General features: G+C 29.7%; 1 protein-coding gene across 3 annotated transcripts in view; it reads left to right on the top strand.

The window, feature by feature from the left end:
• LOC107446192 (phospholipid-transporting ATPase ABCA3) overlaps nucleotides 1-27,139 on the top strand; it is a 65,817-nt gene that overhangs the window by 12,862 nt on the left and 25,816 nt on the right. For all 3 annotated transcript variants that reach the window (XM_087157402.1, XM_087157403.1, XM_087157404.1), the window contains 13 exons: nucleotides 5,159-5,537; nucleotides 7,503-7,736; nucleotides 10,331-10,425; nucleotides 12,215-12,370; nucleotides 15,035-15,272; nucleotides 16,020-16,211; nucleotides 16,622-16,800; nucleotides 16,889-17,023; nucleotides 18,548-18,677; nucleotides 20,403-20,557; nucleotides 24,705-24,860; nucleotides 26,059-26,269; nucleotides 26,667-26,916. In XM_087157402.1, coding sequence (XP_087013528.1) covers nucleotides 5,159-5,537; nucleotides 7,503-7,736; nucleotides 10,331-10,425; nucleotides 12,215-12,370; nucleotides 15,035-15,272; nucleotides 16,020-16,211; nucleotides 16,622-16,800; nucleotides 16,889-17,023; nucleotides 18,548-18,677; nucleotides 20,403-20,557; nucleotides 24,705-24,860; nucleotides 26,059-26,269; nucleotides 26,667-26,916 — 2,510 coding nt within the window. The remainder of the gene's footprint in view (nucleotides 1-5,158; nucleotides 5,538-7,502; nucleotides 7,737-10,330; nucleotides 10,426-12,214; nucleotides 12,371-15,034; nucleotides 15,273-16,019; nucleotides 16,212-16,621; nucleotides 16,801-16,888; nucleotides 17,024-18,547; nucleotides 18,678-20,402; nucleotides 20,558-24,704; nucleotides 24,861-26,058; nucleotides 26,270-26,666; nucleotides 26,917-27,139) is intronic.

The following is a 27,139-nucleotide window of genomic DNA, read 5'->3' on the forward strand; positions in this document are numbered from 1 at the left end:
GATACATATATCTTTATTCATCGTAAAAAAAGATAATTGTTGTATAACTATTACAGATATTTCCCTTGAAGGGAAGCTTAGATAAAGAAAATATCGATATCTCTGACTACACTCTAAAAACTGTACCTCTTAAATAAAAGGCACAAGCTAAATGTACCCTTTATTTTCTCGCGTTAGAGGCACATAACTAATGTGCCTTTAAAAATGAGAGGCACTACAAGAAATGAAAGGCACCAAAGCAAACGCGAGTCAATGCGCGGTACGAAAGGATTTTACCGGTTCCCTGTGCCTTTCAAATGGGCTTCCCTTTTTTTTTCTTCGGTACGATGTAACGGAGAAGAAGCGCATGCGCACATCAACGAAATATTTTATGACGAAATACAAATAATAAAAGCAGACGATAAAATTAGAACACAGAAAGTTGTTGATTTTTTAGAATTAGTTTTGTGTGGAATTTGAGTTTTCATATTACCCGTTACGGGTTTATCTAGTTTGTTTTATGATATTTTATCTATCCCGTTACGGGTGAGTTTTCATATATCTCGCTACGGGCACTTTATCTAGTTTCCTTTGTAAGATTTAACTATCCCGTTACGGGTACTTTATATTTGTTATTGTATTTGTTGTGGTGTGAAATAAATGCTTTTATAAAAAAACTGAACAGTTCTTTAATATAGCTTGATACGCTACAGCTATGTATTAATTGGTGGCAGCGGTGGGATCCGTTCCAGAAATGTTTTATTAAGTTTTTGACAGAATTGGTGACAAATATTATTGTTATTAAGGATTTCCTACTTTAGAAAAAATTAGTGAATGAGATGTTTAAAATTGATGCCAAGAAATGTGGAATTCGACGGTACTTCGAACTCTTTGAACAGAAAGCGAAGAGATTTAGTGTGAATTTCGATCTTTGGTTTTCGTGTGCTTTACAGCTTATTCCTGCTGAAAGGTCTGAAATTTATGATGATAATTATAATTACTTTAAAGAAAATCTCATTGCCAATTTTCAGTATGATCCACAAGCTATTCCGTGTAATAACGATCGCCAGAAAGAACATTTTAATGAGAAATGGAATTCGCCAAGTATTGTAAAGAAATTCAGATCTGAACGTGAATGTTTCTATTGTTGTGAAATAGGACATTTTAAGAAATACTGTAGACATCGAAATTCGGATTATAGAAAAGAGAATTATATCCGATTGTTGTAATCAAGTTTAAGCGCAAAAGTAATTTTTATTTTAATAATATTTATAAAACAAATGCATGTTTAATGATTGGGGCAAAAATGCAGAATTTCACGTTTTTTAAAATACAATAAAATAAAAAAAATTCTGAAACAAGCTTTCCAAAAAAATTGCAGAAGGCTTTTCATATATTCTGAGCTCAAATAAAATCATCGATTAAATAATATTAAGTACAGTTACTTCTAAAAAAATTGAAAGCTAATGTTCCCAAAATGGGAATGATGGCGCCTAACGGGTTAATATGTTTCGCCAAAATCTGGATTTTAAAAAAAATTCATTTCAATGGAAAGAAATCTTTTATTTTACACTTGTTAAGTCATTTGTTTAAGCATATTTCATGTTATAAAATATCCAAGTTGTCAAAATCTACATCTATCATTTTAAAATATTCCATGTTTTTCCAAATCTGTGCAACTGTATACATCATATTGCAACTGTTACTAAATTATGTAAAATTGTTCTTTATGTGTGAAAATAAAAGATATTAGATTTCATGATATTTAGTGTTTAATTTTTGATCCTTATAAAACTATTTTATGAAATCTCTAAATATTTAAAAAAATATCTAAATTTATAATAAATTTCCATTTTGAGGATGCTTTTTGGAAAAGAAAAAAAATCCATGAATTATATTGACTTGGCTTAACAGAAATAAATATTATCTTTTTGTACCTATATCTGATTAAAAAAGCATCATTGTAGTTGTTGAAGTATCATTAAACGCTACATAATTAAAGAAATGGTATAAATTTACATATTTTATAATTGTCTATGAAAAAGCCTTAGATGGAATCCCTTGAAATGATCACTTTCAAGTGGCCAATATTCAAAGAATTGAGAAATATTTTTCATTAAGAATTATTATAATTAATATCTTGGTAATAGTGTAAACCAAACAGAAAGTCCCTTTTTGTATAAAGTGCTAGCAAATTACAAATAGGTGAAAAAAAATGTGTTCAAATCTGGTAAATAACAGGTTTTGGTATCACTAAATGCTTGTTTCAATGAGCGGTACATAAAAGCAAAATCTAAGGTACAATGTACCTTTCAAGTTAAGAGGTACATCTGATTTTGCCTCTGAAATCAGAGGTACATTGTGCCTTTCATTTTTAAAGGTACGTTGTGCCCTTAAAATTCAGAGGCACAAACGATCCAAATGTGCCTCTGAAATCAGAGGTACATTGTGCTTTTCATTTTTAAAGGTACGTTGTGCCCTTAAAATTCAGAGGCACAAATGATTCAAATGTGCCTCTGAAATCAGAGGTACAGTTTTTAGAGTGTAGGTATCAACAAATGCATTTATCAGCATAACATTTGTAAAAGTAATAACGGTATTGATCGATAAATTATTCGTTTACCTATTGTTTAACGGTATTTACCAGTAATATTATCTATCAATATTTCTTAATAAAATTATCTGTTATTGTTGCCTTTACAATTTTTCTCATTACACAAAATTCAAGGCTTAAGAGTCAAAGTAAGGTTACTTTGTTATATTATAAAGTAATTACATGATATTACCTTATTATGATTATGATATTTATTTACCTTTTTGAGACTTTTAAGCGGACAATAAATAAGTTGTATTTACATGTTAATAAGTTATATTGACTTTCATAACAAATTTTACAATGAGTTCAGTCAGCGTAAGAAATTAAAATGATGCCTAGATAAAGTACAAAAGTGTACTTTTTACACAAAACCCTAATAATTTCTTAACTATTTGTCTTATAGATTACTCTTCTGCATCATTCAATTTAGCGTAAGAATTGTATCCAAAAGTTTATAGGTTCAGATAGTTCCTAAATAAGTAAAGTGTGTACTTAAGTACACGTCAAAAGAAGTACTTTTTATATTTTTTAAATAGGTATATTTTTTAAAACTCATGCACTTTTTTTTTTAACTATTTGTTATTTTGACCTCAGCAACTTTGTACAGTCTCATTCAGCTCAGCATTAAAAATGCATAGGAAACAATGTTTCATTTGCTTCGATAGCAATGTCATATGCGACAGCAATGTCACTTGTTTAGACAGCAATGCCAATACAAAATAGTACGTTTTGTGCATGTTATGAGTTCTAAAGTATTAATCCAATTTTTTCTGAATATAATTTCATTCAATACACGAGGGTCACCCAGAAAGTAGGTTTCCCTATTTTTTCTAAAAAAAGAACTCACACTTTGAGGAACATATTTATTGGAAACAAGTACAGCAAAGTTTCAGCTATTTCTCAACATAGCCATCACAAGAATTGAGACACTTGTCGTATCGTGGGATCAACTTTTGTAACCCTCTGTTGTAGAACTCTGCCGCCTGTGAATGGAACCAGCGTGTGACAGACGTCTTCAACGGAACTGCAGAAATTGCGACGCGGCATTCAAAACAAGAGGCGTGGAATGCTTACTGCAGGTGTTGTGCTCCTCCATGCAATGCTCGTCCGCATACGGCTCGACGCATAGCAGCTGTTTTGACGGAATTTGCTTGGAAGTAGTTCACCATCCACCCCACAGCCCCGATCTTGCTCTCAGCGATTTTCACGTTTTCTTGCACCTCACAAAATTCTTGTCCTCCGATGAGCGTTTTGGCAACGATGAAAAGCTGAAGACGTCTGTCACACGCTGGTTCCATTCACAGGCGGCAAAGTTCTACGACAGAGGGATACAAAAGTTGATTTTTAGATACGACAAATGTCTCAATTCTGCTGGTGGCTATGTTAAAAAATAGCAGAAACATTCCTGTACTTGTTGCCAATAAATATGCTCCTGAAAGAGTGAGTTCTTTTTTATAAAAAAATAGGGAAACTTACTTTCTGGATGCCCCTCGTACATCGTTAACCATGCATCACTAGCCTGTCTAGAAAGAATTCAGATTTCACCGTTAAAGAATCACCCCACTTCACACACACTCACAAAAAAAAAGAAAAAAAAAAAAAAAAAAAGCGTTTAAAGGAGAGTAGAAAAGATCGCACGCATCATTTACAAAAAGATAAAGCTTTTTGTGTAAAAACACCTTGGATCGTCATTGGAACACTTTTTCGATATAATTTCTGCATTGTATATAAAAATAAATTTACTTACTTTACCATTAATTTGTTCAGAAAATTTGGATTTAAATAAATATATTGCGAATGAAATAAAACAAATATAATTAAAAATAGAATAATGCATAATACTTTTAATGCAACAATTTGTTTATTATCAAGAAACCAAAATGATTTAGAAGCAATAGTGGGGGTCATTGAGCTTAGAGGGCAGGTAATATATGTTGATTGAAATGAAAAATGCTTCAAGTGGCATTTATTGATTGAAATGGAAGACTACATACTGAAAATACCAAATTTAGTAATTTCTTTAATAGATATAATTCAAAATTGTCAAAAAACACTTCATTAATTTTTACAGCCGTTTTGTTGAATGTCCGCTATCATTGTTTTAGGATAAATCTTATTGAACGTAAAAGAATTTAAAAAATTGATACGGTGATTGAGCAAAATGATTAGATTTAAATTTCATCCCGACAGAATTGAAAGCTTTATTAAGAAACATTACGTTTATTTTTGAGGTTCTAATTTTTTTTAATAATCAATTTTTTTAATAACAAGTGAACTTTCTATTTATTTAATGCTGATGACAGCTAAAAGCGTATGGATTTATGTTCATTTATTGTCATAACAAGTGATTATTTTGTCGGGCGAGAAAGTGCTAATAATAAACAGAAACTGTTAGATATTCGTTTTAGAAAATGAAATAATTTAAACTTTTAGTATGCTTTTAAGATCTGATAAAAATCACCAAAAACTCAATGTAAATCTTGCATTTATTGTCTTTTTTAGAATAATTTAATGGATTCATTTTGTACTGTAATTGAACTATGAAGTTGCCTTACAGTTTGCTAATCATAATTTATGTTTCAGACAATGGCTAAAATAAGCAGCTTCCGGCAGTTCCTCGTACTGCTTTACAAAGGAGCTCTTCTACGTAAGCGACATTATATCGTCACTTTTTTCGAAATCGTCATTCCTGTGTTCATCGCAAGCATATTTCCAATGATAGAATCCGAACAGAGAGCTGCGTATCCAGATATCTTTACAGAGTTTGATAGATTCAAGAAATCAGGAGACTGGGAAGAGGGCAGAACTTACAGTCCTTATTCTCCTTTCGAATTTCCTGGCTACTATGACATTTACTTCGTGTATACTCCAGCAGACAATGTGACGAAAGATTTTGTGGAAAGAGCTGTAAGAAAATACAATGAAAGTACTCCTAAATATTATTCACAGACACAGAAATTGGGTAAGTTCAAACGAGTCGTTAGTGTACACTGTTAGAAATTTCTCAGAAAAATGGTTAAATAACAATCTATTTAATTGTTATTTTACCATATTTAAACAAAACAGCCAAATAACCAGAAATAAAATAGTACGCAAACTGTTAGCTTAAAATCGTTTATTAATTGCTTTCCCCACTACTGTTAAGTAACCAGAATTTTATCGTTTCAAATAGCCCCACCTAAACAGTTCCTAGCAGCTGGGTGTATATTATAGCCAGGAGGGCTAATCTGCCACCCTCATGGCCCACAGAACGGGGGTCCGAGTTCCAGCGGTGGCACTGCAATTTATTCTCCATTCCCTTCAACACATGACGAGTTTCCAATGTTCTGCACCCCCTAATTTGTGACACTGGACTATTAAAGTGCAATGCTCTCATTCACGCATAAATGGAAGCAACATAAAGCTGCTTGGAACAAAAAAATTTAGTATTTCCCATCTCTTAGGATAGATGAAACAACCAGATAAATTAATTAAACTACTTTTCGGTTCATTTGAGGAAACACAACTCAACCACAACCTAACTCTAATTACTATTATCTAACAAAAAGCCTAGCTCCAATGTTCGGTTAAATTACTTCTTTACGGTTTTGAAACCATGCTAGTTGTAAATGGTTAAAACCTTTATGTTTCGTATTAATGTTTTTTTTTTATCCATACTTGTTGTAAACGGTTTCAAAACCGTAAAGGTTAAAAAGTTCTCTATTGTAAACTTTATGGTTAAATGGAAAGACAGACAGCTGCCGGTTGTTTCACCGTAATTTTAAAATGAAAATTGTAATAGTAAGCTAAAGTAAAGCTAAAGTAAAAATAACTCACTGTTTTCATTTATATGTGATTATGGTTTTAAATGATACAATTCATTATATTCATGCGTTAATAACACAAGGAAATATATAAAGAGGATCCGCTCGAATATATAAAGAGCTTCCGCTGCGAGCATATAACTTTTTTTTCATAGACTTTCATAACACAGACTTTTTTTTCGAATAATTGTAATACTAGTCCAAACGATCTTAACGCCACGCTACGGTAAAAAAGCTTAACTGCTAACTAAATTGATGAGCTTATTGTTTTCAATTAGTATTTTCAATTCAATTAATGAAGATTTCGGAGGTATAATGACATTTTTATTTGCACAAAAATTTTATTCTATAATATCACCATAGCAATCGATGATACAGCTTACATATACTCAAATAGCCAATAAATAAAATCTAATACTTTTAACAATATTAGCGATTGTTAAACACTACAGGAAATTCTACTTTTCTTTGAAATATTTAAAAGATAATACTTGTAATGTTTGCTAATTTAAAGCTCTATTATAAATACTATAAAAATATTAACTGTACTCTCTTTACTATCAAGTTTATTATTTAATTTCTTTATTATCCAATTTTAATTATTTCTTTACGAGTTCAGTGATTGACGCAGATGGTATATGAGGGATGCATCTGCAACTTAGTATCCTTAAAGTCTTCTAACATCACGTGCTTATTTTGCTTTAGTTGAGTTTTAAAACGTGTTTTATTAAACTAAACTTAATAATTTAAAATGATCGAACAGTAATTGACATTAAGAAAAATAAGATTTGCACTAGAAAGCAAATTTAAATGAGGAATCGTAATATAATTGCCATATTATTATTGACGTTAATCATGATTAATTAATTTTTATAATTGGTGTCTGCCGTTATGTAAATTTGTGAGGCTTTTGATAAGTACCAAATATATAAACATAGGTACTGCTGCAGGTACTACTGTAGGTATTGTGGTAATAGGATTTTTTACTCGATGAAGTTACCAAAAGTATTTCATAAAGGACATCAAAAGTGTTTATGAACAAAAACATTATGCTTATGAACTTATAAACAAAAATGTTTATAAAATCTTTTTTTCAAATTCTGAGTTTTCTTTTACAATTCTAGTAACTCAAGGTGTTGATAGCGAAGAAGAACTACAGAAATATTGCCTTAATCTGCTACTTGGTAAAAACAGTGTGAATATTCTAGGAACAGTTTTCAACAGCTTTCATCCATCTCAAAAAGAATTACCTTTATCACTAGACTACAAAATTAGATATGCGGATTATAATAATTGGAATAGGTTTCAAACATCAAAGAAGTACCGAGCTCTAGATTATAATAGTCCACACGAAGAAAGTAAGTTTCTTCTTCTAATTTTATATGAAGAACAATATTTTATTGTCATTAACTGTTGATTAGAAATGTATATTTTTTAAAAGTTTTTCTTTTTGTATCAAGCAGAATGCATTTTTTTACCGTTTTACCCATTGGCAAAATGAGAGTTGTTTTGGGTTTGATGGCGCGCGCACCTTATTTGGCCGTCATCGCACTTTTCAGCTATGTTCAAGAGTAATAGTAAACAGTGCGCATGCGTCGTCATTGCATGCGTTGCTATGGCGATCGCTGCTGCTAGATAATTTTTTTAGAATTCTTTTTTTCATTTTTAATTTTGTTATGCACTAAGTTGGTGAGTTTATTTTTGAGATATGGGACTAGAAAGATCCCATAAATACATCTTCAGATGTGAATAAAAGATAATTTATTCATTTGAACTATATTTTTGCTTTTATTGCTTTAGTTAAGAATCAGAAATTCTAACCTATAGTTCAAACTGGAAAAAAAAATTAGACAACAACCATTTTGCTAATAGGTAAGGCGATCACAATTTTAAAAAAAGTTGTAGCAGTTAAATATGAGACAAAAAAAAATTAGTTTTTTTCATATTGTACATTATAAAAAGTATTGAATTCGAAACAATTTTTAATCTAATGATTGATCTTTTACATATGTTCGAGGTTTTGGAAAAATGATAATTAATTAGGCTAATTAATTAGTAAAGACTATCATTAACGTTATTGCTCTTTAACGTTGACGCCATTAACGTTATTGGCACTTCTCAAAAGGTGAGCACGATAAAAAGAGCTAATTTTGAATTCCATTCTCGTATTGTATGCACTAAATGCACTAAACATTCACTACTTTTCTACGTGAATAAAATTCACATTTTTAAAACCTTTTAATTGAATTCCAAGACATCAGATTATCTTAAGCAATAAATTTATTTGAAAAACTGTCGGAATTAGGTACAATACAAGATTTGGACAATTCTATAGTTCAAGTGATAGAAAGTAGCATTTTCTGCAAGAAAAATTTAAGAAGAACATGAATAAATACTTAGGTACTAAAAATAAGAAGAAAAAACTATTTTAAGAATGTATATGTAAGTTAAAATAATTTACTTTATTTTATTTTCTGTAAAAATAATAGTGCGGTTTTGTACATTGCTTCTTCAATCATGCATCAAAACACTAAAATTTTTTTTCTAAAAAAACTTTTGCTCCATAAAATATAACTTATATATTGTTATGACTGCCATTTGTTAAGAATATTATCAAGTTACAGGAATCTTGATATTATCTTAAACTACAAATTTATTAGCAAAACTGTCAGCTTTGTGCGCGAAACGATTCTATAGTTCACGTGAAAGAAAATAGCATTTTGTTCCAGAAAAAATATCTTAAAAACATGATAAAATACTTAAAATATTAAAAAAAAAAACTATTTATAGAATGGATTAACAAGTTTAACGAATTTACTTTCATTTTTTTACTGTTAAATTAATAGTGCGATTTTGTATATTTCTTTTTCAGTCATGCATTAAAAAATTTCATAAAAACAAGAAAAATCAAGGCTCAAAACACTAAAACGCTTCTGCTAAAAATGTCTTAAGCTGTAAAATATAACTTATACATTGTTGCGAGTGCCGTTTGTTTAGAATATTATCAAATAACAATCCTATTTAAACTTTATATTCTTATTTTTATTAGTTATTTTAAACATCTATATACTTAAAAGTTTTTTTCTTTGGTTTTACATTGACTCTGGGGAGAATTCAAAGCATGGTCTGGAAAAGTTATTTTTTAAGATATTTGCAGAAAACTTTTACTATAATTTGTATGTGTTAATTCCTGTTTCTAAATAAAATTATAAATTTTCTCTAAATTTTCACTGTGATATATATTTGATATGTTGATAAATGATTTAGTGAATAATAATTAATTAAAAATAATTAAGTGATTATTAATTTATTTTTAATTAAACTAATAATTAAAAATAAATTATAATTATAATAAATTTTATAATTAAACTAATAATTTTCTCTAAATTTTTGCTGTGATATAGACTTTAATTGTTGTTTATGGTTTGAACTGTGTTATGCGGCAACCTTTTGAGAACTGCTTTCATGAAATCGGAATAATTCTTTTCTCTTCATAGATTTAGATTTAGGAAATTCATGAAAATATATGGAAATATATAGTGCCGCTCGCGATAGGTAGGAAAAGGCTTTTAAAATAACTTCTAATTTCAAACTCTATGATTAAGATTTATAAAATAAATAGTAGATACTACTTAACATTATAAAGGTTATTGCTATTTTAATTATTTCTAGTATTTATGAATTTATAACCAGTTTTGTGTCGTTTAAGTATTTCAGAAGACTGTTTTCCATTTAACGAATTTTCCATATAACGAACTTATTATCGGGATTTAGCGATTTCGTTATATAGAGGTCCGACTGATTATAATCAATATTTTCTCAGATTTTATTTAAATTATAGATTACCTACTTTATGTACTGATGAAATTTACTGATATTTTTACTATTGTACTATACCAACAGCATCAACTCACTACTTACACACTAATGAAAATTTTCATAATTTTTACAGATTATAAAAGTACTACTTTCCTTACTTGGCAAGCATCTGTTGAAGAAACTTTTATCGATTCAAAAATGGATCCAAATAACCCGATAGATTATAAGGTTTGTTTACAATAAAAATATAAGACGTTTTTATATAATAAAAATCATTTAAAGTTAACAATAAACTAAACATACAAGTTAACAATAAACTAAATATACAAGTTAACAGTAAACTGAACATATATAAACTAAACATACAAGTTAGTAATAAACTGAACAATAAACTAAACAATATAGGTAATCTTGAATTCTTTAATATGAGATCCAAGTAGCTGTAAAACCAATTGCAAATAAAAATGAAATAATTTTTAACCATTCATCTCCTAATTTATTAGTCATTGATGTTTCTTTTTATTGGCTTTTTCAAAAATGTTTGTAATCTAGCAAATAAGATCAAGTAATACAGTTTTAAAAAAGCTCAGAATTTTAGATCAGCTCACTAAAGTTCCTTTTTTGACATATATTTGACGCAAATTATTTCTAAGTATATATATATATATATATATTTTAAAAATTTAATCAGTGTCAGGACGAATTAAGCATTACTCATCGAAAGTAACCTCCTTTATACTAGGAAGACTCCTTTTTTTGGTACAGACACTTTTTTTCAGAATGTACAAAAGAAAGAGTTAAGTTTGTGCGAAAAGCTTATATTATGAATTACATGCGCAATGGAAAATAGATTTCACTTTCAAATTGTTTAGAAGAGTGTTATTTACTCACCTTCTTGGTTTAAAACACTGTGATTCCCATATAAACAGTAAATTTTCCAGTGTATTGTTTCAGTGAATTGTTCCAGTGTATCCGAACGCGTATAAAGTGTCAATGTAGAAACGATTCTAAGGTTCAGTTTGTTTTAAAAATTCCAAGTTTGTAAAAAGTGGAACTTATTAATTATATTGTCTAATGAGTAATGAGAGTGTCTGAAGAGATTAATTATATTGTCTAAAGAGTAATGAGAGTGTCTAAAGAGATTAATTATATTGTCTAAAGAGTAATGAGAGTGTCTAAAGAGATCAATTATATTGTCTAAAGAGTAATAAGAGGGTCTAAAGAGATTAATTATGTTGTCTAAAGAGTAATGAGAGTGTCTAAAGAGATTAATTATATTGTCTAAAGAGTAATGAGAGTGTCTAAAGAGATTAATTATATTGTTTAATTTTAAAATTGATCAATACTGTGTAGGTTAATAATGTTTAAATCTTTGACGTAGATTGTACATTGGCGTCCCTTTTATATATATTTTTTTCTGACACCAATATTACAAGCAAAATTATATAAAAACAATCCAATAGTTACTGAAAAATATGTTATATTTTCGGAATTACGCTTGTACTAAAATATAAAATTCAAAAAAAAAAGTTTGAAATTTTTATTTTTATTTTATTCATATTCAAAAATTTGACAATAATTGTTTTTGTATATTGAAGAAATTTTACAGATGAATAACTGCTTCTTTTAGCTCTAAATAACTGCAAATAAGTAAACATTTGAAAAATTGCTATTTGGAAGTGAGCCGTGCTTGGAAAACTTTATCTTTACGAAAAAAAAGAAAGGATGTTTCATGCTGTTTTCTACAACCATAAATTATTAAAATGCTAAATATAACATTTTTCACTTATTTTGAGATAAACTAATACAAAATAAGGAAAGAAGTATAAAAAAATATGCTTCAAAAAATTCTGTGTTATAGGTTTAAGGTTACTCATTTTACCTTTATAATTTTGCCTACTTGTTAGTTTCCATCCAATGATATAAAACTACTTATTCTTAATTGTCTAATTTACTTAATGTATCATAAACGTTTTAATTACTGTCCATATTTTAGTTCTAATTTAAATCTTTTTAGGTGAAGTTGCAAAGATTTCCCTTTCCAGATCACAGAAAAGCTTCATCTGGCCCAGATATTGTTGCTTTTACACCTATGCTTATTAACTATGGATACTTTGTTTTTATGTTAAATCTGATAAGAAGAGTCATAGAGGAAAAGTCCAACGGTTCGAAAGTAAGAGTCTATTTGCATTAGAAATATCTTATTAATCATTATTTTCTCGTTAATCACCACCCTTAATGTATATTTTTGGAATCCTCACAAAATAAAATACTGAAGAGTATGAACAGTTGGATTGCTAATCAATATTAAGCATGTAAAAGAAACAATCAAAATCTGGCGAATAACTAGTGAGGAAGGCAAAATTATAAAATCAAAACCAGGAAATTTTTAGGAATACAAAGCACCGTGTACAGTTCTAAAAAAAATTTATAAGTATGAATAATGGCTTTTGATCTAATGATTGGATTTTACCATTTTGGTAAATGATTGGCTAATGATTGGATTTTAGATTTTGGTGACTTTTAGAGGGTGATTTCAGTTATGCTAATTAATTAGTGCAGACGATGTTTTAAGTTACGAAATCAGACACAAAAACGTATTTTCTCTGAATAAACATACCCTTTTTTCAACGGATTCGGATTTCTGACACCCAAAATTTAGGGGGTAGCCGCAATCTCAGAAATATGGTTTTAATAGATTGGTCAGTTGAACGGTTCAAAGTATACTTCCTTAATAATAATTTTACTAACTAACTTTATAATAATTAACTTCCTTAATAATAATTAACTTACTTAATAATAATTAACTTCCTTAATAATAATTAACTTACTTAATAATAATTAACTTCCTTAATAATAATTAACTTCCTTAATAATAATTTACTCCTTAATAATAACTTTTCTTTGTGCGTATTTCGCCATATCTCTGGACTTTTTTGTAACCGAATTAAAACATTCTTTTACCCACTTATAAAATTTATTTATCCAAAGTTAATTTTAGGCTCAAAATAAATTTCAGGAAATAATCATTATTTTTTATTATTTTCTTTAATAATAATCGAAAATTTTTTGAATAGATATATAGTATACAATTTTCTACACCATTTTATTGTAATTTCAATTTTACATGGCGAATACAAAATAATTTTTTTTTACATGGCCATTGTAATTTTACATGGCGAAATACAAAATATAAGCGAAATTGGTTGAAAAGTTTCTGAGATACCGAATTTCAAAAAAGGTATTATTTTTAAAATTAAGGCAGTATGAACCTTAAATACTTCCTATTATATTTCCCAATTGGTATCCAAATTTCCAGTAAGTTTGCAAGCTAATTTTAAAATTTCTCGGATGGTGCCTTATCGTATTTCAGCATTTCCATTATGATGCCATACCAAGATTCAATATTTATGGTATACCGTGTTATTATATACCGTGTTTTAAATTACCTATACGTTTACATTGATTTTGGAATCATTTCTATTGATTCTAATATCATTTTGATGTTGGTATTTTGAGCTTTTTTCCTCAGAGCTATATTCTTTAACAGCCAATATACGAGGATTGTAAATTAAATAGTGGCAACTTAACCTTGAAACTCACAGAAGGGCAGGCATGCGCAAATAGGATATGGGAGTGGTAAGGTGGCGCTGTCGTCGATGTGCAGAGTGCAAAAAACAGTCGATTTGCTTAGAAGGGTAGTTGTTGTGTGGCGTTAAAGTGAGGAGTTTCGTTTCCATTGCTCTAAAGCATGTTTTCAAAGGGCTTAATGACGAAAATAGAGTAGATGCTTGAACCCATCGTGCTACTGCCCTATATTGTAAAGCATTTGCGCCACAGGCTTCCACAAAACCTCGATTGCATTCTGCATCATTTTTGCCACGGTCAACCTCGATTTTGAGCCATGACCGCTGATCACCTTTTGAAAACATGCTTTAGATCGAGGGAAACATGCACGAGCAGTTAATATAACTTGTAGTTTCTAAACAATCACACGCACTTCTGTGGTAATCAAATGCTGTGTGAATCGCTCTTAAGATTATCTTTAATCCTTTCATTAACAACAGTAATGGATTTATTGGAGATGATGGAGTTTAATGTTTGGCAGATCTCGTACTGATGTACGGCTGTACACGAAAATGTTTACATAATTTGTTCACAGCTGCTTTTCCTGGATAATGTGTGCCATAAACAGAATTAATTTGACCATAATTGTTTTTCACTATCCTCACCTTCTGCCAATTAAAGTCGTACTATTATACATTGTTCTGTTTCAGTTGTTGTTGCTTTAGTTCATTTACGTCACACTGGAGCTACACTATGGGCTATTGGCGACGGTCTGGGAAACATCCCTGAGGATGATCGGAAGACATACCATCACAATTTTAATCCTCTGCAGAGGGGATGGCATCCCCGCTTCGGTATTCCGACGACCTGCACGCGAAGTCGAGCACTTTACGGTAGAACAGTTTAACGAGGACTAATACCGCACACCCTCCGTCCCAACGCAGACTAATCCAAGTGGTCACCCACCCGCACACTGACGGTGATGCTTGACTTCGGTGATCTGCTGGGAACCGAGTCTTAACGATCAGTTCACTGCGGGACTGTTCTGTTTCAGATGCATCTATCTTAGTATGGCTTTGAATTCCTTTTATTTATCCTATGTTAACAGATTGATCACTTATATTTAATTTTTGGAGCACTTCAAATTACATTTACTTAAAATTTGATGGGTGGTGCTGCTATCGCTACTATCTATTAAACCTTCTAACGCATATCTACATTTCACTTCGAAAATCTAACATTTATTAATTTTATTGTGTTACTTTTTCAGGAACTTATGAAGATGATGGGAATGACAGACACAGTGTATTGGATAAGCACATTTTTAAACTATTTTATTGTGGGTCTACTGACAGTTTTCAGCATCACCATAATTTATAAGTCTCCATTGAAAACGGGATTCGTCTTTTTAGCCAATACAGATTTCTTTCTCATATTTCTGATACTCCTGCTTTATATAATCAGTGTGATACTTTTTTGCATGACATTCACAATATTCTTCAATCGAGGTATGAAACATTTTTTTTCTTGATATAAAATTTGTTTTACAAGATGCGCAGTTTTTAAGATATTTTCAATCTTAGTGTGGCAAAAGTTTTGTTGTAACAAATGCAACCATGAAAAAGTATTATATACAGAATATATTCTTCTTCATGGATTGGGTAATCATGGCCTTTCATTCATGGTAATCAAGAGTTTTTCTTTTTCTTTCCTTTCGCTACTGATCCACATTTAATGAAAAACATTTTCGTAGAAGAATGTATTGAGAACTTATGCTTTATAAATATTTTATACATAGCTCTCTTATATCTGTCAAATTTTATGACTTTTTTATTTTGTAAGTGAACTAAATATGTACGACTTTTTTTCAATTTTAAAAATGCTGCACTAATTCTTATTATTAATTAATTAAGATTAATTAACTAAGATTAATTAACTAAGATTAATTAATTAAGATTAATTAATTAAGATTAATTAACTAAGATTAATTAACTAAGATTAATTAATTAAGATTAATTAATTAAGATTAATTAATTAAGAGTAATTAATTAAGAGTAATTAATTAAGAGTAATTAATTAAGATTAATTAATTAAGATTAATTAATTAAGATTAATTAATTAATGTTAATAATAAATATTTTATTTATTTTAAAGCAATATTTTTTTTTCAAAATTGAAAGTTTTTCTGTGTTTAAAATGATTATTTTCCTGTTAATGAGGTCTTATGATGATGATTTTTCTTCTTCTAATTTTAGCTGTCTTCGCAATTATAGCATTTATAATCTTATGGGATACATCATTTAATTTATTAATGCAAAAGTATTTCTTGATGAATATACAAACAAATTACTTTGATTTGTCTCTGTCTGCTAAACTGGCGATGTGCTTGCTTCCAACTGGCAGTTTACTAACTGTGTTTGGCATGATATCTGTACAGAAACAATGGGGTAAGACTGATTTTTTTCTTTAAAATATTGTGTAACACATTTCTATGTATTCTTAATAAAATTTATTAATACTTATTATCATCAGTACTAGTACTATATCATAAATAACAGCGCTGCGTATTTCTCTATATAAATTTGTTCAAAGAGGTTGAAATGAGTTTCAAACTCGTGATTGGTTGTAATGCAAAGCAAATGGCTAACCATTCAATTGTTATTATTTTAAACAAAGTGGCTTAAAATTTTGCATTGAATTTAGCAATGATTGGACTTTTTCAACAGTTTCTATTAAATTTGCTTTTTCCCTGTTATTAAAATCTATTGCAAATCCACAAAATTGGCTATTCAATGATTTCATTGAAGTACTTATTGAAATCATTGAAGTAAATTATTATTATTATTTTTTTTTACAGGGGATGGTTTTAGTTGGTCCAATATTACAGATTACGCAATCAGTCCTGATATAAATATGGCAATGGTTTTGGGAATGATGGTACTGTCGTGCTGTTTGTATACTTTTATGCTTTGGTATTTTGACAAGGTTTGGCCATGGCAACCTGGTGTTCCTCAGCCCTTTTATTTTATGTTTACAGTTAAGTGTAATATTTAGTTATAAACATTCTTGAGAAGTATGAAGTTCCTTTATTTCAGGGAAACTAACGGTTTATTATTTTTATTAGAAAAGTTACTGGTGTGGTGTGAAACCTGAATTTGATGATTTAGACGCAATGAAAGGGAAAGATCAGGATGAAGAATATTTTGAAGAGGAGCCTACTGGAATTTCCCGGGGAGTGGAGATTAGAAATTTATCTAAGGTAAATACGATTACAAGATAAATTTTTAAACTAATTAAACATATTGTTACATTTATACCGAACGTAAAGAATAAATTTATTATTTTATGCATTCTATTGTTATTTTTCCATAATTCTGTTTTTAAGCATTTTATCCTTCTCATTTCGAATGTATTTCAATAATTTTGCAACTAAATTGACTTTAAGCTAATTCAGTGCTAGCTTCGCGCATTTTACACTGATGGTATATTTGGCGTTGTTATTTGAATAAAATGCATAAAATACAATTAGTCAATGCCTATCGTACATCATTCTTTTTAAATACTTCATATCTAAAGTAATTTCTCTCATGTATAAAATCAATTTGGTATAAATAAAATAAATTTGGTATGTATAAAATTACTACCATTAGGAAAAAAATTAATTATTCCGATGTCAAGTAAAATTTTTATTTATTAAAATTTTTTCTTAATTGTTTCCCATCTATCCATCTATTTATGTAAGTAAATAAATAATCAAAGAATAAGTATTTATATTTTTCGTTCCCTAAAACAATCGTTTTGGTGTTATACAAATATCTTAACAATTTGCCAACCTCTCGGTGAGATCTCCTCGATTTGTAAACCATCAGTACTCGACCAATCGGTGAGATATCCCAGTTTGACAATAGTAAGTTATAGCAGTTAAAAAAATGGGTGGTTTCAAACTTTACTCGTTTAGCTGATAAAGTGTTAATATTGTTACAAAAATAACTGATTATAAGTACTAACAAATGTAGGTATAATGACTGTTGTTCTCAGTATAATGAATAAAAAGTAGAAAAAAATTATCACACATTATTATTCGTTTTACTAAATTCAAATCTGCCGTCTAATATTATTTTGGCTTGTATCTCCTTGAGATGCATTTTTGATTCCATCCGTTTTAAAACCTTTGGTCTCAGTGCTTTTTTAACTTATCAAGTAAATGAAGTCTATTGAAGATGGTAGGTCAACACTATCGAGGTGAGATGGATATTTTTCATTTACTGAAGTGTCAGCAAATGTTTTTTGACGAATTGGAAGTGTATAATCAATTATTGTTTTACGACTGGATGGAATAATGTAATTAAAAAAATTATGTACCAATGAGCTTGATTGAGCACAAGAAACTCATCGAAAAGTACTTGAAGCATGGGGTTTGGTATGGATTAATCTGCAGGAACCTCAGCCCCATATTTTCTTACATTCTTCTTTCTTACATGCCGTCTCGTGACATCCAAATCTTTCAGGGGTTCAAAAAATATCCGCTGGGTATAACAGTTGAAACAAGACAATAGTGTGTGGGACAGAATTTGACGATTGATTTGAGTTATGAGCAAAGGAATTTTACGAGCATGGCTAATGCGTCACTAATGGAATATTGCAGCACTAAAAGATTCTGGTCAATAGATCTGAGTTTTTTTAAAAAAAATATTGTGAAAAATCATTTATCACGTCATTTATTGAATATATTTAATATCAGCAAAATCGTACTTTATTTAAATTTCGTCAACTGGTTTCTTAGGGATTTCAAGTGAACTTTCAGACGAAGATGGCAGTCAAAAATTTGTCTCTGAATATATACCAAGGACAAATAACAGCTTTACTGGGACATAATGGGGCAGGAAAAACTACCACCATCAACATACTTACTGGTAAGATTGTTTATGAATTAATTAACCAATTAGTTATAAATTAATAAACTGTAATTATTGGTTATGAATTAATAAACACTTTATGTAATATTAACCTAAAAATATTTTTATTTTTTAATATGTTTGTCCCCATAGGTCTCCTTCAACCAGTTTAAGCCTAAATTTGAAAAAAAAAATTCTTTTTTTGCCCTGAATAATGAAACAAATGTTTTTTTTTTTTGAAAATATTCTTTGAGAATAAATTTAAAAGCAACAATATTGAACTTCTTTCCTTAGATTGAATTTTGAATTGTGTGCATCATTATTAAGTAACATTTAACTTCTAGATTCTAGAACAAGATTCAATTCTTTTTTGAGTGATATATATATATATATATATATATATATATATATATATATATATATATATATATATATATATATATATATATATATATATATATATATATATATATATATATATATATATATATATATATATATATATATATATATATATATATATGCATAAAAAGACGCCGTGGTTGAGTAGTAGAGCTTTGTTCTCCCATACCGCGAGTCCTGGGTTCGATCATCGGGCCGGGCCAGATTGACTCAGCCTTTCATCCCATAAGTGGGTCGATAAATGAGTACTAAGCATGCTTGGGAACTAAACACTGGGGGTTCCGCTTTCGGCGGACCACCTGACCGGAACATCTGCTCCTGCACCCCAGAGCCCAAGATTAAGAAAACAGAGATGGGCGCAAGTAGGCCCTGGCCCTTCATGGGCTGTCGCGCCACTGAGTTTAGTTTAGTATATAGATAAAAAAAAGTTGCAACGTATTTACAATTTTTGTTTAATAAAGTAAGTAAAACATGTTTTGTTTCACACGTGCCTCTTTTTACCATATCAGTAGAATCCCAATTATACGACGTCCAAAGACTCGAAAAATTGAAGCAGAATAATCAGGGGACCTTTTTAAATCGCTCTTGCAAGAGCGATATTCTAAACTAAGATCGAAATTACTCAAAACAATCAGCGACAGTAATAGATTTAAGAAAAACCTCACTGCTTTTTTATTTTTTTATCATAAATACAATAATGTGTAAAAAAAGAAAATAAATTATTGATGCATTTTTTTTCCTTCGGAATTGTCGTCACAGTATCTGTTAATTGGATTAAATTGAATTGAATGAGGGTTTTTATGGCACAAAATCTGGGATGAAACAGTAATTGGATAACTTTAGCTAATATTAAGGAAACGTGAATCGGGATGACATACAATGAAAGAGGTATCGAATAATCGTACGATTTGATGATCGGCAATCGAATATTCGGGGCTTTAGTGTAAATAATATTTCTTCAAAATTGCTATTGTTTGTATCTTGTTGTTAATAATAACATAAGTTTGTGTTTTCATAAGATTACATACGTAAAAAAAAATATTAGTTGAAGTCAAACTTGCAACAAATTTTAAATCTCTATGAATGATTTGAGTATTTTTCGCCACCCCTTTTTATTATTAAATTAAATGATTCGTAAAACTGTTTTTCTTTGTACTAATTCGTACTGTACTTACATTTAGTATTGAATTAATTCATGTATCCCATTTCGTGTATTTAATTAGTATTTTTTAATGCCATAAATAAAAACTCAATTCCCATTTGGATTCACAAATGGATCATGTATCCAGGTTCATTTTTGGATTTTAATTAGATATTCCTAACTATTTATTCTTGTTTTAGGTCTTTATACCCCTTCTAGTGGTTCAGCATCAATTAACGGCGTGGATATTTTGTCTGATACTCATGGTGCTCGACGGGGGCTTGGTGTGTGCCCACAACACAATGTTTTATTTGACACTTTAACTGTAGATGAACATTTAAAAATATTTGCTGGGGTAAATATAAAGCTTCTTTATATTCACATGATAGAGTAAATAATAAATAAAATTAGCTGCTGTAATGAGTAGAATACACTAAAAATATCTCTGTTTTTCTGGATTTTCTCTGTATGTTTGACAGTTTGAAGCTGTTTTGTTGACTAAATGGTTTTTCTCAATTTTTCTCCTTGATAATTAACAGATTAAAACCACCAGTTCTAATTCTTGTTTTTACCCTGCAGTTTTGCTTACCCTCTGATAACTTTACCTTTATTCAAATATTTTTTTAATTATGTTCTATATTTGCTCTTCTCAGACATTCTTTCATGGTTTTGAACCTGCAAATAAATAAATCAAATAATTCGATAACTGCAATCCGATTTCATTGTCAAATTGGTATTATGACCTTATTACAGATATATTGATTATAGTTTCTTTAGATATATTGAAAACGTTTTACATTTGAATATGATTTCAATAATTAAGGCGTTAAAGATAAATTTTTCTTCATAAAAAAGCAATCAAGCTGCTCGACTAAGGGGATGGAACAAACTCCTAGTTCGAATCCTAGTTTTGACAGGACATACGAATTCTGCTCCCGACTCACTCAGACCACAATGCTGAGACATAAAATATCCGTATCTAAGGCGAATTCAGATTTATTTCATAACTTTGACAGAGCAAACTTGTATGGTAAAAATCCGTTGAGACTACTAATTTTATTTGTACTTTTTGCGAAGGAAACTTGTTTTTGTATTGTTAAAAGCATTGTTACTATTGACTTATTTTGTAAGTTTTGCAGGAAATTTTTTTTCATGTATGAGTAAGAAATCTTTTTGGTTACGGATTTACTTCGTAAGTTTTACGGTTTTGCACATCCAATCCAACTGCTGGTTTGAAATCACAAGTTTTTGGGGACTTGTATGGATTTTCGTCACCCTCTTTTACTCTCGTCAGCTATAAATAATTGATTTGAGAAACATTTTTATTTTATTTTATAATACTTTAAATGTTTATTTTTAAAATTTCATAAAAACTCTAGTAGCCTTATTTTCGCAGAGCCCAACATGTATATTGGTACCGGTGGTTTTCTCAAACTAGTTTCTGTATCATCGAATTGTTTATAAGCGTGAAATAATTTCTTTTTATTTTCGTATCATATGCTTAGATTCCGGGTAGTTAAGGTATGATATGTGCAATTTTCATGGACAACAATTAAAAATCAAGTTGTGATATTTCTTGAAATTTTTAACTTTATGTACACTCTAAAAACTGTACCTCTGATTTCAGAGGCACATTTGAATCATTTGTGCCTCTGAATTTTAAGGGCACAACGTACCTTTAAAAATGAAAAGCACAATGTACCTCTGATTTCAGAGGCACATTTGGATCGTTTGTGCCTCTGAATTTTAAGGGCACAACGTACCTTTAAAAATGAAAGGCACAATGTACCTCTGATTTCAGAGGCAAAATCAGATGTACCTCTTAACTTGAAAGGTACATTGTACCTTAGATTTTGCTTTTATGTACCGCTCATTGAAACAAGCATTTAGTGATACCAAAACCTGTTATTTACCAGATTTGAACACATTTTTTTTCACCTATTTGTAATTTGCTAGCACTTTATACAAAAAGGGACTTTCTGTTTGGTTTACACTATTACCAAGATATTAATTATAATAATTCTTAATGAAAAATATTTCTCAATTCTTTGAATATTGGCCACTTGAAAGTGATCATTTCAAGGGATTCCATCTAAGGCTTTTTCATAGACAATTATAAAATATGTAAATTTATACCATTTCTTTAATTATGTAGCGTTTAATGATACTTCAACAACTACAATGATGCTTTTTTAATCAGATATAGGTACAAAAAGATAATATTTATTTCTGTTAAGCCAAGTCAATATAATTCATGGATTTTTTTTCTTTTCCAAAAAGCATCCTCAAAATGGAAATTTATTATAAATTTAGATATTTTTTTAAATATTTAGAGATTTCATAAAATAGTTTTATAAGGATCAAAAATTAAACACTAAATATCATGAAATCTAATATCTTTTATTTTCACACATAAAGAACAATTTTACATAATTTAGTAACAGTTGCAATATGATGTATACAGTTGCACAGATTTGGAAAAACATGGAATATTTTAAAATGATAGATGTAGATTTTGACAACTTGGATATTTTATAACATGAAATATGCTTAAACAAATGACTTAACAAGTGTAAAATAAAAGATTTCTTTCCATTGAAATGAATTTTTTTTAAAATCCAGATTTTGGCGAAACATATTAACCCGTTAGGCGCCATCATTCCCATTTTGGGAACATTAGCTTTCAATTTTTTTAGAAGTAACTGTACTTAATATTATTTAATCGATGATTTTATTTGAGCTCAGAATATATGAAAAGCCTTCTGCAATTTTTTTGGAAAGCTTGTTTCAGAATTTTTTTTATTTTATTGTATTTTAAAAAACGTGAAATTCTGCATTTTTGCCCCAATCATTAAACATGCATTTGTTTTATAAATATTATTAAAATAAAAATTACTTTTGCGCTTAAACTTGATTACAACAATCGGATATAATTCTCTTTTCTATAATCCGAATTTCGATGTCTACAGTATTTCTTAAAATGTCCTATTTCACAACAATAGAAACATTCACGTTCAGATCTGAATTTCTTTACAATACTTGGCGAATTCCATTTCTCATTAAAATGTTCTTTCTGGCGATCGTTATTACACGGAATAGCTTGTGGATCATACTGAAAATTGGCAATGAGATTTTCTTTAAAGTAATTATAATTATCATCATAAATTTCAGACCTTTCAGCAGGAATAAGCTGTAAAGCACACGAAAACCAAAGATCGAAATTCACACTAAATCTCTTCGCTTTCTGTTCAAAGAGTTCGAAGTACCGTCGAATTCCACATTTCTTGGCATCAATTTTAAACATCTCATTCACTAATTTTTTCTAAAGTAGGAAATCCTTAATAACAATAATATTTGTCACCAATTCTGTCAAAAACTTAATAAAACATTTCTGGAACGGATCCCACCGCTGCCACCAATTAATACATAGCTGTAGCGTATCAAGCTATATTAAAGAACTGTTCAGTTTTTTTATAAAAGCATTTATTTCACACCACAACAAATACAATAACAAATATAAAGTACCCGTAACGGGATAGTTAAATCTTACAAAGGAAACTAGATAAAGTGCCCGTAGCGAGATATATGAAAACTCACCCGTAACGGGATAGATAAAATATCATAAAACAAACTAGATAAACCCGTAACGGGTAATATGAAAACTCAAATTCCACACAAAACTAATTCTAAAAAATCAACAACTTTCTGTGTTCTAATTTTATCGTCTGCTTTTATTATTTGTATTTCGTCATAAAATATTTCGTTGATGTGCGCATGCGCTTCTTCTCCGTTACATCGTACCGAAGAAAAAAAAAGGGAAGCCCATTTGAAAGGCACAGGGAACCGGTAAAATCCTTTCGTACCGCGCATTGACTCGCGTTTGCTTTGGTGCCTTTCATTTCTTGTAGTGCCTCTCATTTTTAAAGGCACATTAGTTATGTGCCTCTAACGCGAGAAAATAAAGGGTACATTTAGCTTGTGCCTTTTATTTAAGAGGTACAGTTTTTAGAGTGTAGACGTTATAACATATTCTTAGATGTTATGTAGATGCGTAGCTTATGTTGTTTTCAATTATGAGAGCAATTATTCCACACCAAATCTATTTTAAGTGTTCTCTCGTAGCTTTTTGGAGATTCATGAGAAAAATGTTAGCTTATAAAACTTAACTAGACTTATTTTCTAAAAATGTAGGTGGTAATAAGGAAAAGAAAATTTTATATTTCAGACAAGTGTAGTCAAAATTAGTTCAATTATTTAAAAAGCTGCTAAACTTATTAGTTTTAACAACTTATCTGAGAATAATCATTAAAATTAAGAAATTTCGGCTAGATAAGCAATTAATTTAATTCTTATCTTGAAAATTGTAGTATTTTGGAAAGATGCAAATTACATAATTAAATTTTATGTGAAAAAACATTTATTGTTATTTGAACGAATTTAGTTACATTTTTACTTGTTTTTTTTTAAATGAAAATTAAAGCTATTCCAATCTATTTGTCTAGTTAAAAGGGGTGCCATGGAGAAATCTTGCGTCTGAAGCTCTTAAAGTCTTGGAAATTTTGAAGTTTACCGATAAAAGATATGAGTTGGTAAAAAATCTCTCAGGTGGAATGAAAAGGAAATTGAGTCTTGGAAATGCAATTGTTGGTGGTTCAAATGTAAGTTTTATTCAATTTGTAAGACTGACTGATAAATAAATGAGACTTAATTAAATTGGAATTGTACGAGCATCAAAATATTGTTAGTAAAATAGATAGAGAATTTTGTAGATGTTTTTCATTAGCAACTTACATTCGAGCCAATTTTCATTTTCATTCGTAAATATAATAATAAACTTACAAAGCATGCCAAATTTCAACACTGCAGTTACATTCCTATGGCCTTCACAGTAATCCACATGTTTTTTTTTCCTACAAGCTTAACATTGAATTATTTTGAACTAATAGTGAACTGCAAAAATTTTTATTCCATTGTACGCTCTGTACATTTATGTACATACCTAACAAGTTCCTAGCTTCTCGGTCTTATAGTTTTTAATTATTAAAATAAAATGTAACGTTAAGTTTAAACCCAAAAACAGCGGTGGAGGTGGATTTCACGATTTTTCAATATAGAGAGAAACTAAGTCACCCAACATTTATTGGAAAACTAGAAAATTACAGGGTTAGATCGACAACAATAAGACTCTAACTTATGATCTGTCTTCTGACATTTTTCGATAGTATTGTGATCAGTGCGGGCCGAACGCAACATAAGAATCACCGGTATTCAAGCCCAGCGTCAAGAATTCAGATACTTTTTGGCATTCTACCCAAGCATCATGTATATGCATTAAAAGTATTTTAATTATCTATGCATTTTTAATTAACCTTAGCATAATTTACATAAATTGCTTGCATAATTACTTGTTACCACGCATAATTTAGCATAAATTAGTTGTTACCACGGTGGTGAGGGGAGTTTAATCTTCAGCACACCACAACCTCAGCCGGGTTTCGATTCTCTGTTTTAAGGGCTGGGTGTCTGATTGGACTGCACTTTGTCCGATTTTGTTTTTGTGGTTCAGATTCCACACTAATGTAATGTCCTTGGCGGTTTTAGAGCGAAAAAATTCCGAGAATTCTCTCTTGCAAAATATCTAAATAGTAATTGCAAATACCTTCTGTCCTCCGGTTCTAAATCGTGGTAGTGCAGTGTGCGCATGCGACATTATTATCTACGGACTTTCATTAAAGATGAATAGCAGACCATTGCTAATAGCCCATTAGTGTATCTATAGTGCGACGTCAGCAACCGACCCAAATACAATTCCTTACGAAAATTTCCCTTACTAAAATTTTGCTTTCATTTTTTAAGGTTTTGTTTCTGGATGAACCAACATCAGGAATGGACGTCGAAGCAAGACGCAGTGTTTGGGATTCCTTGTTGAATATTAGACAAGAGCGTACAATCATACTGACCACACACTACATGGAAGAGGCAGATATTTTAGGAGATCGAATAGCCATCATGGCCGAAGGAGAAGTACAGTGCTGTGGATCACCCATATTTTTAAAGAAAAAGTTTGGTAATAATCTCTTTTATATTACCTATAACTAGCTTATTATCATTCAGTATCATTTGACATAATTCATTCTATAATGCTATTACTAACAATAGTAGAACTATAATCAACAATTTTCTCCGATACTCATCAATTTAAGTGGGCGGTAATAAACTTGTTTTCTCAGTATCTACTTTTTCTTCATTAATCTAGTTTTTTAGTATTATACTTTTTTTAATATTTCAATTTACTTCAATTTTATTTACCAAATGTAACTATGCATCATTGGTGGCAATAACAGGATGGTAATCTTTCACGGTTCTCACATTCATTACTTATTAATGGTATCTTCAATGCATTATTGTGACTATAGTAGCTACTTAATAAAAATTTACATCAATTATTCTATTTTTGAATTTAGGAACTGGATATCATTTACACATGGTAAAAAATCCCGATTTTAAAGTGGAACAAATCAATGATATGTTGACAAGGTATCTTCCAGAAATAAAAGTAACAAAAGAACTGGAAAACGAAATCACTTATAACCTACCATCCAATTCTGGAGTTGTTTTGGGAGAAATGTTCGAAGAACTGGAAAACGGTAAAGAGAAACTTGGTGTAAATTCTTGTGGAATTACTGTAACAACAATGGAAGATGTCTTTTTAAAGTGAGCTGTATTTTATTATTATTTGTTTTTTGAATTAAAATAATATTAATCCCAAATGCATTGTTAAACATTAGTAAAAATATTTTAAGTTGTTATGTAGAATGCATTTTCCGCTGATTTACACTACTTTGTTTTATTTGGTAACAAAATTTGAAAGTTATCAATCCTAAACCATACTTCACCGAAATATGTTATGCTTTTTAATTCATAAAAAATGATTTTT

This window comes from Parasteatoda tepidariorum, chromosome 2 (genome assembly GCF_982258835.1).
Source record: "Parasteatoda tepidariorum strain Cologne lab strain chromosome 2, Ptep-v5.0, whole genome shotgun sequence".
NCBI lineage: Eukaryota > Metazoa > Arthropoda > Arachnida > Araneae > Theridiidae > Parasteatoda > Parasteatoda tepidariorum.